The 17,904-nt window shown below is 48.2% G+C and overlaps 1 protein-coding gene across 1 annotated transcript; it reads right to left on the bottom strand.

Annotated features, from left to right (window-relative positions):
• Positions 1-5,439: 5,439 nt before the first annotated feature.
• On the bottom strand, positions 5,440-16,290 carry LRIT1 (leucine rich repeat, Ig-like and transmembrane domains 1). The gene is made up of 4 exons (XM_030335630.1): positions 16,169-16,290; positions 12,235-12,701; positions 7,620-7,925; positions 5,440-6,404 (listed from the first exon to the last, which is right to left on the bottom strand). The coding sequence occupies exons 1-4, from the start codon at positions 16,288-16,290 to the stop codon at positions 5,440-5,442; spliced, it is 1,860 nt and encodes a 619-aa protein (XP_030191490.1).
• Positions 16,291-17,904: the final 1,614 nt, after the last annotated feature.

Here is a 17,904-nt window from a genome sequence, read left to right as displayed (position 1 = left end):
ACCACTCCCATCTCTGGCTTTCTCTCCACACCTGGCGTGATGGATTCATTCCTCTACTGTATTAAGGCAGCTGTTCTTGCCACTTGGACGACCAGAGTCAGAGAAGCATCATGATGCAGAGGTTAAACCACAAGATTGTGTTTTCTGATTAAACCAAAGTGTGTTTCTTATCCTGGATCCTGAATGCTGTGTATGCCACATGATAAAGGCTTACATTTTAAGGTGAGATATATGTGGTTTGGGGTACTTTGTCACTCTGTAATCATTCAACAAATATTGGCCATGTGCTCTAAACCACACAATTTCTAGGTGTCAGGAATTCACTGGTGGACAAAACTTCATAGACCCTGTGGGGTCTTCTCTCTAGCTTATGCTTCCTTGTCTTGAGATTTTTGGAAAGTCACTAAGCTCCATGAATCTCGGTTTCTCCTCTGAAAAATAGGGAAATTAATAAACACGTCATAACATTTCTAGGAAAATTTGAGGTTATATAGAATAAAGTACCTAACATACAGTAGATATATTGATTCCCTTCCCACACCAACAGACTCTTGAAAAGCAGAAAAGTCTACTTCCCTATTACTTGGGGTATTTCCTGGTGAATATTGAAATTCCATGAGTTCCCTTAAGACTCATGATATACATCATACCCTACAAAAGGCCTCAAGGAAGAAAATCCGCTTAGCAGTTAACCAGTGAGGGGGGAAATGGGTCACCAACTAAGCTGATTACACTCCAGGCTTTCTATCCAAGCCAGATATATTTGCTTGAGTTTTTTGTCTAGCTCTACAATCTGGATAGATCTCTGAAGTTCCTGTCAAGGTAGAAATCAAAACAAAGAGAGTGAAATGGGTGCAAAACTTGTGCTAGACATGGAGATGTGCTGCCTAGAGCCCCTTCAAGGAATAAGTCGATGCTCAGCTGCAAGGATTGCTTGCATGAGGTCATGCCCTTCCCAAAGCAAACCACATATAGCAACTGAGGGTGGGGTGCCCAAGGGCCCGGCCAGTTTGGCCTGATGGCAGACAATTCTGATTCTCACTCCAGAGAACTTGTACCAGGTTGGCCAAGATTTTTTCAAGCTTGCTTTTTGAAAAAAAAAAAAAAATGTGATTCAATTCACTGCATCACAACCCACTAGTGAATTCTTTTCTCACCTCAAAATGTAAGGGCCTAAAGAAATCTTCATCCCCCACAATTTCTTCCCTGTTCATCCCATGCTATCCTCTTCAAATGAATCCAGCTGAACCTAACTTTCCAGTGGTTTGATGAAAGTTTGAGAAGAGTATCCCCTGGCATGTCATTTCTGGACTCATGCAGGCCACTTCTGCACTGCTCCTTCTCCTCTCCTGACCCCTTCATCTCCTGGTTTCCTTATTTGGCATATGGGCACAGGGAACACCTATGTTTTCAGTTAAGGCAAGAGACTGGGGCAATTAAAGCTGGGTTATGTCATCTACCTTAAATAACTAGTGGTTAAGTGGTGTTCCTAAAACTCAAGAGAATTAACCACAAGGGGAAGGAGTTTGAGAATATGACACCCTCATCTCCCTTCCAGTAGGATGTGTTCAGGAACTTGGCTGTTAGAATTATTAGTAGAGATAGTCATGAGAGAAGAGACATTCTGTTTATGAAATAATTAGATATAAATAGCCTCTGTGTGGTAGCTCCCTGGTTAGTCTTAATAGAACCTTAATAAGAGAGTTTTCTATCTATTCATTTGGAAAATGGCACCCTGATGTTAGTAGAACTTTGGGATGGCTCAGACAGAGAACTAGGTGACATATCCAGAAGCAGACATGCTGTTTTCCCTCTTTTCAAGCTAGTGCTCTCTCTCAGTCTTCCATCTGCTGCCAACCCCATCTGAGATGTCTTCCTGGCTACCCATGCTAATGGCATGTCTGTGATGGACATACAAATGACTACATTCCCAAGCTCCCTTGAATAGGTGGGCTTTCCAACTAAAATTCTGGTTAATGGCATTTTAGAGGAAATAATGTTTTAAAAGCCCCTACATGATTCTCCAGGTTCTCTTCTCCCTTGTTACAGCAAGTGTTAACATTCCAGGTGGTGGAGTCTTCATTAGCCTGGGCCCCTGAGTGAATAAATGGAGCAGAGCCTACCCTCTATCCACATTTACCACAGACTGAAGAGACTCTGTAAAGGCAGGGATAAACCTTTCTATATTAAGCCACTGAAATTTGGGAATTGTTAGCATAGCATAAGCCTAACCTATCCTGACTACAATACCTTTGCAATCAAATAACATGTTCAAGTACTCTTAAGTTTGTTTTTGTCTCCACTGGACTATATGATAGTTAAAGCAAACATTTCCAGCTCTGGGATCTTTAAAGGCACTGGTCACTGAGTAATTTCAATACCCTACATCAACTTTCTAGGATACAATTTCTGTTACTTGCCTTCTATACCTTGCAACTTACACATGCTGCTTGAGATAAGTAGCATTGGACATACGCCCTGCTTAGGTTAAAAGAAATATAATTATGTTGTAGTTAGAAAAAGACATGATGGAGATGCCACAATCTCATTCAACCTCCAAACAAGGCTTCCAAGGACACCATGCTGTGGGACCACCCTGGTGTAGGTTGGTCTTCATCACTGGGAGACAAGAAATTATTTTCCCTGCCCTCTAAAAGGTTTTCAGGGACCAACTTATACTAATCAGACTCATATACCAAAAGATCAATATGTAAACCAGACATCATTTTATTTTTTAGAGCGGGAATTAATTTTTTTCCAGTTACGTGAATATTTATGAGCATAATCCAGGATGGTTCCCCTCTACAAGAACAAACCAGGGAAGACAGAACACACAAAGGAAGACTGACAAGATGGAAATTGGGAGGCTGACTATCTTTGGAGTTATTCCATCCAGACCCACTAAAGCAGGTCTTAATGAATTATTGGAAAGTTTGAATTCTCTCTCTCTCTCTCTCTCTCTCTCTCACACACACACACACACACACACACACGCACACACACACACACATTCACATGATGTTGAATAAATACTAACAAATTCTTGCTTTCAAGTTCCTGAATTTTCTTCAAACAAGGTTTAATAAAACTGACTGGATGTTTATTGTCTTTGGGCCATAATTTTTCAATCTTAATTGGCTCAGCCAATCATTTAGAGAAAACATCTTAATCATTTCAATAGATGGCTGCTTTCATCCACTTAATTTGTTCTGATTTGGGAAGTGCCTATCAATCTCATATATCAAACAATCAGAATTGAGTCTTGGGTCTCAATAGCAGAAATGTCTTAATGAATCTACGTTGGGGTTTGGAAAGCTACCGCCTGAGAGCCAAATCCAGACTGCCACTTGTTTTTGTAAATAACATTTTATTGGAACACATCCATGCCCATAACTTACATATTGCCTGTGGCTGCTTTCACACTCCATCAGAAGAGCTGAGTAGTAGTGACAGAGCCTAAAATATTTACTATCTGGCTTTCTTTACAGAATATGTTTGTTGACCCATGCTGTAGACAATGGTTTTGTCATCTTCCAACCAAATAATTTCTCTTACCAATGGCTATGGCCCATAAGTTATAGTCAGATGTACCCTCCGAGTGATGGGCAGAAAATATCCACATATGGAAATTCCATACTCATGTGTACTGGTGGTCTTATGGTTCCTACAGTTTTCAGTGACTTGAAAAAATCCATTCCCATAATGAACTTGCTGTAGATCATGTTGTAGAAATCAACACTGAATAGTGACTTTCAGCTTGGCCAGAAAGTTATCAAAGACTTAGATCCTCCAAGAAAATTGATCACTACCCCCTACAAATCAGTCAACTCTTTGGGCTTCAGTTTTTTCATCTGTAAAATCAAGCAGCTCATCCTCCATAATGGGTTGTTGTAAAAATCAAATAAGAGAAGGCAAGGAAATATGTTGTAAGGTCAGATGTTGTAAGGTCTTTTGTAAATGTGAGAGGGAGTACAGTAACTTTAGGCGATACCAGCAGGATAGTTCCCTGGGATTGCTTGCTGTGCCCAAATTTTCTCCGTTGTTGTCTGAAGGCCTTGGCACCAAACACCCTGAATGCTCCCCTTATGAAAGCCTGGACTTGTAGACAAGACACAACATTGACCCTTCTGCTGGAAACATTCATCTCCACCTGTTCACAGAGGTGTCTCAGAGGCTTCCCAACTTGAAGCAAACTGAACAGGAATCCCACCTTGAAGTGGCCTACTGAGTAACTGGGAAAGCCCTGAGACACCCTCAGGAATGCAGGTAATGTCAGTAATCCTAACAAAGACTGCTACACGGGAACAGAGGTGAGCTGTGTGCCAGACAGCATTGGGTGTACTGTGTCGGCCACCACGGAGGGTCTCTCAGATTCCTCCAGCCTGACATCTGAGAGTAAATGAGCAGTGGTCTCTTGGGCATCATCCAAATCAAATTTATTGCAATTCACTGAATTTATTGAAATCGAATGATTATCTCTAGGCAGAACGGCACCCAGAAAAAAAATGTTAGAATCCCTAAGTGTACACAGTGAGGGCACAGCGTGGGTCTGTGTGTGTATGTGTGTGTGTGACTATACAAATTTGGCTAATGCATCAAGGGACTGCGTGTGTGAGTGCCTATGAGTTAGCATAAATGTAATCAAGATGCAGAAGAGGGGCATGGTAAGGACTGTCAACCCTGGAACCAACTGCCTGATCCTGACTCCAGAACTGCCACCTTCTAGTTGTGTGTACATTGTGGGCAATATAGTGGATTAGATCACTGCTCGGCAAACTATTTCCTGCCCCCCATCACCTCCCTGGCAGAGCTGTCCTTTGATGCCACATGAAAGTTGGGTTTGGCCATGGGACTTGGCTTTGGCAGAGAGAATATGGGCAGAAATGGCAATGTGCCAGCTCTACAGCCAAGCACTTAAGAGACATTGCCTATTTTTGTTCATTCCTCTGATATCATCTGACCTCTCTGAGAAAGACTGCCCCAAGTAGCCATTGACCCTTCATCCTGGGCCCCAAATAGAACTCATGAAGCAGAGACACCCTGGTCAACCCACAGACCTGTAGGTTGGGTGAAAATAGTGCCTGTTGCTGCATACCCCTGAGATTTTGCTTTTATTTGTTATATGGGAAAAACTGACTGATAGAAGCAAGTCGGTTAATCCCCGTTTCTTCTCCAGGAAAATGGGAGGGCCTTCTGCAAAGGGTTGTTATAAGAATTAAACAAGTCAGTGTATGTAAAGCACTTAGAACACTTCCTGGCACATAATAAGTGCTTAATAAGTGTTAGCTGCTGTCACTGTGTGCACACGTATGAGTAAGCAGGAACCCAAGTGGGCAAGAGTGGGTGAGTGTGGGCTCAGGTGTCAGAGTGAGCAGGTGAGAGTGGAAGACAGAAAGTGGACGTGGCAGGTGTGTGGGCACCTGGAGGGGAGCACCCCCCTCAGCAGAAGTACTCATTGATCCGTCTGCCCCCCCTGCCCACCAAGACCTGAGAGTCCAGGCTGGAACGGGCCGAGAGGAGCCTGTCGGCCTCACTGAGGCTGTGCTGGGACAGCTCCTCAGAGCCATCCTCGCTGTGACCCAGCCTCTCCAGGTTGACGTAGGCCTCGGTGGAGCCCCCAGAACGGCACTTCCGGCAGCGCCTTCGCAGAGCACCGCAGCAGACAAGCAGGGTGAGGGGCAGGGCGATGACAACAGCCACGCTGATCACCACCACATTGATGAGCCGCTGGGTGGCCTCGGCGTCTACCACCTCGTCCGTGGAGAAGATGACACACTGCTCCTTCTGGGGCACCAGGTCCCGCACACAGACACACGCCACGTACTTGGTCTTGGGCACCAGCCCACGGATGGTGATGCTGGTCTTTCCAGGCGGCACAACCACCCTCCGCATGCTGCGCTGCCCAAAGACAGCATAGAGGACACTGAAGGTAGTTATGCTCCCAGCCTGGGGGGCCTTCCACACCAAGGTCACACTCTGGTAAGTGTCTCCCACCACCTTGAGAGACCTCACCATCTGGGTCTCCTGGCGTCCCGCCTGCCCGTACGAGCGTTCTCCTGGGATCCCCATCTGGAAGTGCTGGAGGGTCAGCTCCTCCTTCATGTTGGACACAGGGGGCCCAGTGGCCAGGACAGCAGGTCCAGGAATGTCAGGGACATGCCTGGCCACCATCTTGTTGTACGCGGCAGCTTCTGCCCCCTCACCTGTCCTTGCCCACAGTGCCCCTGGGCTCCCACCGTGTTCTGTGGAAGCCTGGGGCTCAGTGACGGCCAGGGAGATGACAGTCTCAGAGACTCCCAGGAAGTTCTTGGCCTGGCAGATGTAGTCTCCTGAGTCAAGGTGGGACACAGCAGGCAGGCCCAGCAATGTCCAACTCGTGCCATCGCTGGCAACTTCCTGGTGCACTGAGGGGAAAGAGGCATAAAGCAGGAAAATGAGTGGGCCCATCTGCCCCAAGCTTCCTCCTAGGGTCAAGTTCACGGCCCCTGGACTGTGCATGCTCTTGTATACATAGGAGACCTTGTCATCCTGAGAAACCACTGGGAGTTACTCAACTTTTCTTAGACTAGCCAAGGGGATCAAGATCACCTGGGCTCAAATTTGGGGAGACCTAGGCTCAGGCTGAGTCTCAGGATGATCTGCCTTCTAAATCTGTATTCTTCAGGGCCCTGGAATCCTATAGAACGGACTCCTTAGGGAAGCAGGCTGTGCTCTGTGGGGAAAGGTGGGTCAGGGTGAACACGAGACAGAGCCCTAGCCAGAAGCACATTGCCACCCTGCCCAGACACACTGCCACCTCCATCAGTGTCTTCGACTTTGTGTTTTACATAATGAAGCTCCTTATACAATGTTTGTTTGTCAATTGATTTCAAACCCACAATCCCAGAGCAACACTCGCCAGCCTAGTTGAAGGAGACCCTGAAGGGAGCTGCGAGGACATGCGGTTTTCTGGTCATGCACTAAGAAACGATCCCTCCTCAACCCCTTGCCTGCACGCAGGTAGGCTGTGACTCTGGTAAACCCCACCATCCTGTACCAGAGATGAACCATCTCTGTCTACACAGCAAAAATAACATGGGAGGCTGTGTGCTGTAGGCCAAGCTTTTAGCGTCTCAGAGTCTGTTGACTTACACAACAAAAAGGATAACCAGGTTGTTCTTTAAAGTTCAGTGACATTATGCACATAATGTACTCAACACCTAAGGAGCTCAATAGATGGTAACTCATATTATTAATCACTCCTAGTGAAACTGGCTTAACATTCACAACTTGGAAACTTACTATAAATATCAAATACACTAAGAGTATCTTCCACCAAAATGGCAGCATTTTGTTCCTCCCAGGGTGGGCCCTCATCAGAGTGTCTTCTGGAATATGTAGGGCAGGTTGACAGCTATTGTCATCATGGAAGCCACTGTCCCATGTTCTGTCTGGGCAGAGCCTGTCTACCTCCACTCAGCCACAACAGGAGTAAACAGCCTCGCTCAGCTGACCTCCCTCTCCTTGGCAGACCTGACCTCCCACCAAAGATGCTGACATCCCCACCCTCCCCTGCACCCCCCCCCCGCCCCCACACTCAGTCTGCAATCTCAGCACCACAGTCCCTGTAGCTCACAAACCTGTGCCGTTGAGCGGATACCCGTTGGCTCTCCTCCAGCTCATCTCCGGCCCAGGGACCCCGGTGGCCCCACAACGTAGCAATACTGCACTGCCCAGAGGGGACCTGAGGCTGGCTACCCCTGGACGGATCTCCGGACTCTGGCACTTCCTCAGTTCCAGCTGGCTGAGGGCGACTCCGGCCAGGCTGCGCGGGCTAGCACACTTCAGCCTGGCCTCTATGAAAGCCAGGTTTGGGGCCCAGCCTTCCAGGAAATGGGCTAGGTCATAGAGGCGGCAGTCACATACCCAGGGGTTGTCCTGCAGCCCTGCAGGGATGAGAGGGCAAGTAAGAGGTGAGCCCTCGATATTCATATCCCCATGCCCAGCCCCCCTGCCCCGTCAGGGAGGACAAGGCATATCCTGAGCTCAGAGTCAGCAGACCTGGCCTCCAGGTCCAGCTCCTTGCCTCTCTAGCTGTGCAACCTTAAGGCTGGTTCTTCAACTTGAATGATAGCAGTACTTCCCTTTCAGGGTTGCTATAGGCATAAATAAAAACAAATCCTGTTAAGCATTTGGGTAAGCCATACAGCATACTGACAAAATTGGCAATTACTGCTGCCATTCCTGGACTGACCCTTTCAGGCTACTGGTCAGGCAGCGAGGATTTCAGCAATACCTGCAATATGCCAAAATAAATTTCTCAAAATTCTTTGTGACCCCTGACCCTTGATCCCTGTCCTCTCAGTTCAGTGTGGAACTCTCAGCATCACCCCAGTAAGGAGGGTGGCTCTGACATTGGTCCCTTTGATACAAGCTCAAAAGGGGAGGAGTGAGGAGGCCAGGAAATCAAATCCTATGTCATATCCCCAGCCCTCTTTACTTTAAAATTGGACTTATTTATAAAGATGACAGTAAGTCACTGCACCCACCCTTCTACATCCAAGAGCCTTCTACAGATACAGGCGTATCATGTGTCCTCATACCTAAAACACAATTCCTTTTTACATGTTTGCATTTCTGAAATATGGAATGAATTAATTTCATGTGGTGTCTTTTTACCCCCAAAGATTGTAATTAAATTTGATACTATGTCTAATAATCAATGGCATATTATTTATTTGCATGCATATATTTGATATATTTGGAAGGGGAAATGTAAGGTTTGAGGAGGTTGCATATACATCTGCTTGTACACGCATGACTCTTAGGTCCTTCTGAACACCAGTTGGGAGGATACCAGTTCCTTCTTCCATCCATCCTCACTCCATCCCTCTCGTAACCGCTACCTGTGTCACTGGTTAAATGCATTTAATGATACATCTGCACCCCAAGAATCATGAGTACCCAGCTCTGGTGGTGAACTACCTGGCTTTCACCTCTTACAATTGAGCCCCCAAAGAATGAATGCAAATAGCAAAGTTAAATGACAGGGAAACTTTTACCCCTAAGACTGGCAGAAGTTAAATCTTCCAACCATTTAAATTATTAGCCTCATGAGGGAATAGATTTTCATCTATCTTCTTCCCTGCTATGTCCCCAGCACCTAGAACCAAGCTCCCACACCGATAGGCACTCAAGTAAACTTGCAGAGTGAACACCTGCATTTGTGGTCTCGCACAGCACAGGTGTGGGGTGAGAATTGGCCCAGCCACTTGGAGACTATTAGACTGATATTAAACTGTCTAATGTGCACCCTCCATGACCTATTCCATTTTTCAGTTCCTATCCTAGAGAAACATTTGTCTACGTGCACAAGGATGCATTGTCAAGAATGTTCTCTGTATCATCATAGCTGTTAATAAAATAATGGAAACGATCTAAGGGGCCAATAAAGGGAGAATGGCTAAATTAACTGTAGTATAACTATACTATTAAAAATTATGCAGTAGTTTATAAATAATGAAGCTGATCCATTTGTAACAACTTACAAAGATTTCCAAGACCTATTGTTGAGTGAAGAAGTTAGTGCTGGTTGATATAAACAATATGACATATACAATCTGAAACTTTATGTAAAACACAGATAAAATTTCTATGTGTATGTACGTTTATATATGTATGTGTATGTAAATGCATTATTTTTTTATTTTATTTTTAATTTTTTTATTAAAAAATTTTTTTAATGTTTATTCATTTTTGAAAGACTGAGAGAGACAGAGCACAAGCAGGGGTGGGGTGGTGAGAAAGGGGGACACAGAATCCAAAGCAGGCTCCAGGCTCTGAGCTGTCAGCACCAGGGCCCGACGTGGGGCTTGAACTCACGAACCGCGAGATCATGACCTGAGCCGAAGTCGGATGCTCAACAGACTGAGCCACCCAGGAGCCCCATAAATGTATTATTTTTAAGGAGGCTTCACACCCAGTGCAGAGCCCGGCACAGGGCTTGAACTCACAACCCTGAGATCAAGACCTGAGTTGAGATCAAGAGTTGGACGCTTAACTGACTGAGCCACACAGGCACCCCTGCAAATGCATTCAAAAAGAGAACATGCAAATGAACGTAACAGTGGCTACCTGTTAGAAGGGGGAGAAGGATTCGGGATCAGAAGAGGGAACAAAAGGGTCTTTAGCTTTTTCTATAATATTTTAATTTTTTGTAATGTTTTTATTTATTTTTGAGACAGAAAGAGACAGAGCATGAGCAGAGGAGGGGCAGAGAGAGAGGGAGACACAGAATCCGAAGCAGGCTCCAAGCTCTGAGGCTCCAGGACTGTGAGATCATGACCTGAGCTGAAGTTTGACGCTTAACCGACTGAGCCACCCAGGCACCCCAGCTTTTTCTGTAATATTTTAAATGTTTACATATAATCATGTGTGAGTTATGTAATTAAAATTAATATTAATTTTCTGTAATGAATTATGCCACCTGTCACCCTCATGGCTAGGTATGAGCTTTAAGCAGGAAAAGAGATGGTTCACCTGTTAAGACATTGGTTCATTACAAACAAGAAGGAATCAAAGAGAGGGGGTCAGCTAGTATAACCATTCAACTCTGCTTTGGGAAACTGAGTCGCAGGGGGCCTTTTCCTGGCTGCACGACCTGGAAGATCGCTTGTACTTCATTTTCCTTATTTGTAATACTGGGTGAATACCCCTTGCCCTGGCTGCTTGACATGGTCATTGCAGTAAAGTTATCAGATATTTCATATATATATATATATATATATATATATATATATATGAAATTTATATAGCATACATATATTGAAAATGGCATTCAGTTAAGTGTTATTTTCAAATAAACAATTTTTTCCCTGTGAGTACTATCCTATATATTATCCTTTATCAGATGAGAAAGTCTGCAGAGAGCTGGAATGGGGCTTGCTGTTCCCTGCCCTGTTTGCAGGCAGTGAGGCTTCTAAATATTCCCTCGTTGAGAGACTCTCCTGGGCCTTGGGGCAGGAGCTGCCCCAAACCATTCTGAGACTGCTCCAGCCCCTGGTGCTGGACCCTATATGAGCCAAGGTATGTTCCAGGCACATGCTGCTAGGAGGGCTCTCTTCTGATACTATCCACCCACTCCCCACCACCCACCCTCTGCCACAACTCCCCATCCCCTCACAGGACAGAGGAAAGAGAATCAGTCTATCTGACATGAGCCTTGGGCCCAAACCTCTACTTACTAAACCTCAGGTTGTGTTTGTTCATGTGTAAAACAAAGGACATTATACTTGCACTATCTACCCCCTGGGATATGGTGAGGGTCAAGTTCTGTGAGGGAGCAAGAAATTTAGGGAAGCTTCAGTGCCACACTAACGCAGATGGCCAGTAAGGACTGACCAGTTAGCAAAGAGTTAGGACCACCTTCCATCCATGTATGTGTACCTAGTGCTTAGAGGAGACTGTCAAGGGGGTGGGGGTGTTCACATGTTTTGAAGATTGTTGGAAGTTGGGTTTCCTGGAAGCAGACTCTGAGATGAACATGTGCAGCATGTTCATTAAGGAGGAAAGGAAGGAAGGAAGGAAGGAAGGAAGGAAGGAAGGAAGGAAGGAAGGGGGAGACACGGAGCTGAGAAGTGGGCCTGGTGAATCCCTGGGGGACTCGGGAGCTGAAATAACCCATCAGAGTCATGCCAAGCGGCTGGGTCCTTAGACTCCCACCTGACAGGTCTTTGGATAGGGGCTGTGTCCGGAAAGGATGGGTGGCTTTGGGCAAGGCTGCTCTGCAGCTAAGGCTGTCCCTGACAGGGCTGGCAGCTGAAGGCCACTGCTGACAGTGCCCTCAAAACCTGGGCAGCCAGCTCTACCTTGACAGGGACCCAGGTGGCACACCACTGTGCCTGCCACATGTACCTACTGTGTGCTAAGAACACTCTTTTCCTTGCAACTCCAACCTTTTGAGATAGATGTTATTCCATTCTCTCTTTACAGAAGGGGAACCAAGGCACAGAGAAGCTAAGCAATTTACCCCGGGGACACACAGCTAGTAAGAAGCAGCGCTGGGATTTGAACTGGCAGCAGCTTGAGCTCCAAACCAGCCAGTGTGTGCCTCTCACTCAGTCTTCACTCAGATCCAGAAGGCAGGCGTGATTTCTATTTTTCGGGTAAAGAATCAAGACTCACAGAGGCGTAATAACTTGCTTAAGACCCCCAGGCTCCCCAAGCTGGCTCCAAGTGAAGGATACCGCCCCTTACCTAGCACCAGCCTGGTGTGGTGGCCGGGAAGGAAGGGCCCGGTCTGCAGGTGAGCCCAGGTGGCCAGCAGCTCCTGCGGGAGCCTCAGCAGCTGGTTGCTGGAGAGGTCGAGGAAGGTGAGGTTCCCCAGGAAGCGCGCGGCCTCGGGCGGCACGGCCGAAAGGCGGTTGGCCTGCAGGTCCAGCAGCCGCAGCTGGGGGGCGTCCCTGAGAGCCGCCCAGGGGAAGGCGGCCAAGCGGTTCCCGGGCAGGCGCAGCTCGCGCAGGCGGCGCAGGCCCCTCAGCATGAGGCCGCTGAGCTCGCTGAGGGCGTTGTAGGGCAGCCACAGCTGCTCCAGGCGGCCCAGCGGCCTGAAGGCCTCTCCGGGCACCTTGCGAATGGCCGTCCGCTCCAGGCGCAGTCTGGAGGTGTCCGGAGGGACGGACGCGGGGGGCAGGGTCATGTCGGGGTCGCTGCACACCACCGTCCTGGTCACAGAAATGGGGGACGTTTGAGCGAGGGTCCTGTCGGGTCCGCGATCCTACCCCGCTCCCTCCCGGACCTTCCTTCAGGAGGCCTCCCGGTCTGCACGGGAACCGGGACCGCCAAACCCAGGCTCCAGGCTGAGGTGGGCCCTGGAGTGGCGCCGCGGACGAGCAGACTCCAGATTTCCCTTTGAGGGGTTCTTGTTTTGAGAGCCTTTCGCAGGGGTCCCAGAGGGCCATTTGGTCCTGTCCCTGGCTGAAGGACCTCTGTGTCCCCTTACAACTCACACCACCTACAGTGCATTAAGAATGAATGGTATTCATAAATCTTGAGATCATTTTGAGCAATGCAGCACTGCATATATGTGTTAAAAGTGTTCCTTTGTTAAATTATACCTCAGTTTTTGTGATATTATTTATATGACATATAATATATGTAATATCATATCATACAATTATATATATAACTTGGGCATCAGAAACGAAGCCATACACTCACTGGGTGCCTCAAGCCTCCCCTGACCCGGAGGGACCACGAGGTGATTAAGGTGTTTAAGAGCTAGGACTTGGCCCCTGCAGTTGGATTCATATCTGGGCTCTCTGCTTGCTGGCTGTGTGTCCTTGAGTATATTATATAACTTCTATTTTCCTCAGTTTCCCACAACAGACTCTACCTCCCCGGGGTGGTTTCAGGGTTTAAGTGAGGTCCTGCTGTGTACCAGTTCTGCAGACCTGTCATCTGGAGGAGTGCAATGCTATTTATTGACCACTATCAAAAATTCCTGCATCCCAGCACTGCAAAGCTCCTTGCAGTGATCCCTCTTCCCAGACAGTGACCTCCTAAACTTTGTTCTATTAAGTTTGGCACTAAAACAGAGGATAGAGAGATAAAAAGAAGCAGGCCTTGCTGTCCAAGAACCTACAGTTCAAGGCTGTGTTACGTGCCATCTCGGAGAGAGCAGCACACTCACATAAGGTAAAAAGGAAAAGATTCTCAAGGAGATAAAACTTGGAGGCTAGACCAGAGGGACCCAGCCCTTGTGCAGCCTATTTCATCTAGAGGGCTTCTCCGCTCACATTGGAGCAGGTGGGGGCAGTGGTCACGTTTTGCTTTGCTAGGGGACCTTGTTCTTTTTGTACTGCTCACATCAGGCCTTCCTGATGTAACACACACTCTGCCAGCATCCATCAGTTCAGCCTGAATACTCTATTCGGAGTTGACTGGCTGAACTTGACTTGCTTTTCCTTGTCAGTGGCACAGGGGCTCCCACCCACTCACATTCTTCAGGTATACATGGACGCCCCTACTGAGGGATGGGTGCTGTGGAGATTCAGAAGAATATCAGACTCATAGCCCCTGTCCCTATACAATAGCTTACAATCCAGCTAAGGAAGATATCACTGGCGGCAGTGATATTTTCAATGATAATGGAAGTTTGACTGTTGCAAAGAGGAAGGTCTGGATGTAGGAGGGAGGAAGGCAGTTGACCGGAAACATGCCCTGAAATTTATCAAGGGAGGGATCAAAGAAACCACTAAGAAGCCAGCAGGAGCCAACAGCACATCTGGTGGGGCAAACTGGGCATAAAGAACATGGGAACACTTCTGTCCAGGTGCCCAGACTGGGCCCCCCAAGGAAACCCCAGTATCCACAAGTACCCACAAGTTCATGATCGTGGGAGCGTGGAGCATAGGCAGGTCACCCAGGCTATCCTGATGTAAGGATGGAACCCTCTGACAGTCCCTGGTTGGAGGTGGGCTGAGGAAGGCATCTGGGGCGAGGAGGAAGCCTCCGTCTGACTTTGCTATCTGTGCTTGTGGCCATTGGGGACCTCAGGGCCTCCTATAGCCTTTCCTGGCATCGTTGCCCTCATAGGACGTTCCATGCAGATGGGCTGGTGCCTATCAGTCATGGGACTGTCAGGCAGGTGGAACTGATGGTAAGAGCTCTGGCTTCAGAGGAAAGATGGCTACTGGCTGACATTAGAGCCCTGGAAACTGACCTTGGAATTTTATTTTCTATCTTAAGGCTAACCTGGTATCACAAGCCCTCCCCTGGTCCCTGCCCATGACAGAATTACCAGTTGAGAAGAGATCTGGAAATGGAACCAAAGCCGTGGGTTCTGGGACCAGGTCTGTCACTGATGCTGTGTGATTCTCAGCTCTGTGCTTTCTGTAAGTAGCAGGAGAGGCTCTTCATCACCCTAGTCACACTGTCCTTGGCCAGAGGCTATTTCCTGGCTGGCTCAGGGCTTAGCCCTGGCTTTTTTTGAGGAGAGAATCCTTACCTCTGATGATCCATATGAATTGGACCATCAGAGACTTGGGTCAAAAACGGAGTTCTTGTTTTTCAGACCACACAGGGTATCCTTTCATGGGGGGGGGTGACTCTCCATTCTTTCCATCCCCTCACACCCGATCAACCCAACACCCATTGCCAGGATCATTGTAAGTGTCACACTGATAACACTGCTGCCCTGATCAGAAATCATCAGTGGCTCCCAGCACCCATCTAAGACAAGGGAGAAAGGGAGAATGGAATTCTAAAATGTTAAAAAGATGGTAGGAAAGGCCCTGAGCCAAGGACTGAAATTCCTAAGCAAGTTGGGAAATGCGATGGTCACTAGTGGATAAGTTGAAGATGTCAGAGAAAAGATAGTCTAAAGACTGCCAAAGAGAAAAGGAGAGGGGGCCATGGTGGGAGAGCAAGGGTCCACAAATCACAGTGGCTTTGGAACATCCCATGGAAGGGAGGAGGAGAGGATGGAGGTGCTCTCAGAGCTCAGGTAGGGCTTGGGGAAAGTCAAAGAAAAGGCTGAGGATATAGGGGTGCTTGCTTGCAATGGAATGGGCACTCCTGGGCTTTTGGAAAGCCCATAGAAATATGTTGAGGCCGAGGCTCCTGGGGGATGGGCCAGAGGTGCCCCAAAGTGGGAAAAACATGAGGAGGCAGGTGGTCACATTCTGGGTGGGGTGGTAAGAAATACCTGGGCTGTACTGGGTAACCCCAGAAGCTAAGGCAAGAGAATGGAAGAGGCCTGGGAGAAAAGGGGCTAGGGAGATATAGAGAGAATGGCGGAATAGAATGGAAGGAAGGAAGGAAGGAAGGAAGGAAGGAAGGAAGGAAGGAAGGAAAAAGAAAGAGGTAACAGAGAGACTTCTCATGCCCTTTGGAGGGTTTCCCTCCACCAGGATCCTGGAGGAGGACTCAGGATGGATCTCCTGGAGTGGGCACACTGTCCCACCCCTGCCCCCACGTGTAAAGAAAGGGACTTGGTACTTCCCATGCCCTGCTGGCTGGAAGACAATGCAAAGCAGACCAGCCCCCTAGGACACTTGGGCCTCAAGGGCCTGGAAGATAGAGGTATCACCCAGCCATGTTCTGAGGGCCCTACATACAGCCCTCCCAACCCAGCCAAGCTGCTAGAGGGAAGCGGCGGGCTACCCATCCCACACACCTGGTGACATACCTGGCCTTGCTGCCATCACCCAGGATGTGGAGGCTGCAGCTGCATTGAGAGGGGCAGGAGCCGTGGGCTGGGGGGTGCCCCCAGAGGGCCAGGAGCCAGAGCATGCCCACTGCCACCCTCATGGCTCCTGGCTCCTCTGTAGCCCAGGCAGGGGCCTGTCCCTGGACTGCTCTGTCGTCCCAGCCCAGGAAGCCCAGCAGCTGCCCACTGGCTCATCAGCTACCCACCCCCCCCCCCGCCCCCACCTGAGGCCATGGGATAAACACAGACAGACTGGGGATTAGGGAGGGGAGCCCTGGCCACAGCACTCAGCCGCTTATTACTCCTGGAATCACCAGTCCTAAGGGAGAAGGTGGAGGATCCTCTTCCGTGGCAACAGCCCCAGACCCAGAGAGGCCAGGGTGTGGCAAGGTGAGGCAAGTGGGCAGCCACCCAAGGGCAAGTGGCTCCTGTACTGGCCAGCTTGGCTGTCCACCTGCGAAGTCGCCTCATGCCAGCTAGGCTGTGGGCTACATGGACCCTGCCGGGGTGCCTGGGCTCAGAGAGGATGAAGACAGACCTGGCCTCTGATGAAGGCCATTGGAAATTGTCTCCTGTGACACTGTTTTATAGGGGAAAAGCAATGAGATGAAGGTGATAAAGACACTAGAAAGAGACCAAGCTCAAGGACCAGACCAGCCTGGGTTCAAATCCCAGCTCTTCCATTTATAGGCCGTGACCCTGGATAAGTTACACGGTCTCTCTTGGACTGTGTATCCTCCTCATTTGAAAAAGGGAAGTAATGTTACTCTAATCAGGGTGTTTATGAAAATTAAACCACCCAAGTTTCCCAGATTTTGATGGCCTGTGGTAATAGAAGCTCCCTCCTAAGTAGTAAGCCCACAATTTCACTGGCACTTAAAGTCACATGCTCTTAAAGGAATTGGAAAGATTCGGATACTTGATACGTTTGACCTCCAGGCTCTGCTCTCTGGTCCAGCATGCCCTACCTAGCTCCTTCAGCTTTTCCAGAAGGTTCCCTATTGCCTGGTGCCTATAGATGTAGGCAGACCTAGACCAGTGAGGTGTGACCAAGGCAGATACCTAGGACCCCAGCGCACACATGAAATGCCTAGCTCTGTGCCAGGCCAGTTTTGACAATCTTGGCTTCCAGGAAATGTTGGTTCCCATCTCTTCCTCTCTTCCAATCCATTGGTTTTCTCAATGCTTGCCACCTGTCCCTCCTCCTCCCCAAGCCAAAAAGGGGGACCATTCCCACATCTCTGCCTTTTCCTCCTTCTGTTGGAGATGCCTTCTCATCTCTGTTTGGCCTAACCGAGCTCTGGTCTTGATTCCTGGCCCTATCCTGCTTTCCCGTCTCCCTTGAAGTCTTCTGCAGTCTTGCAGGCATGAAAAAAAAACTTGACACATGTATGAACCAGTAATGCAAGGTAGAAATTAGGAAAAGGGGTAACCGTTTATCAAGAAAGTTTTCCAAGAGGATGTGGGCAAGCACTGTGAGGTGGTTAGACTTGATTAGATGGGGGTGGGGTCCAACGGAGGAAAGGCATGGGAATAGAATGAGCTGCTTGACCCGGATCCCAGGGGACAGGAGACTAGGCTTCTGTTTCAGCTGAACTCACAAATTACTACATGACCTCAGGTCAATTCTAAACTGCTTTGAGCCTGTTCCCTCACATGAAATGCAAAGGATGATGGTATCTAGTTCATGGAATTGCTGTAGGAGTCATCATAAG

This window comes from Lynx canadensis, chromosome D2, assembly GCF_007474595.2.
Source record: "Lynx canadensis isolate LIC74 chromosome D2, mLynCan4.pri.v2, whole genome shotgun sequence".
NCBI classification, from domain to species: Eukaryota; Metazoa; Chordata; class Mammalia; order Carnivora; family Felidae; genus Lynx; species Lynx canadensis.
Note: the sequence above shows the minus strand (reverse complement) of the source record. Positions and strands in the feature narration are given on the sequence as shown.

What these genes read in the sequence shown, in the direction of transcription:
- LRIT1 (XM_030335630.1), bottom strand. Translation starts at nt 16,290, where the DNA reads ATGAGGGTGGCAGTGGGCATGCTCTGGCTCCTGGCCCTCTGGGGGCAC. An exon ending in GGTGATGGCAGCAAGGCCAG is followed by an intron (nt 12,702 to 16,168) that starts GTATGTCACCAG and finishes TTCTGTGACCAG; the next exon opens with GACGGTGGTGTGCAGCGACC. An exon ending in CCACACCAGGCTGGTGCTAG is followed by an intron (nt 7,926 to 12,234) that starts GTAAGGGGCGGT and finishes TCATCCCTGCAG; the next exon opens with GGCTGCAGGACAACCCCTGG.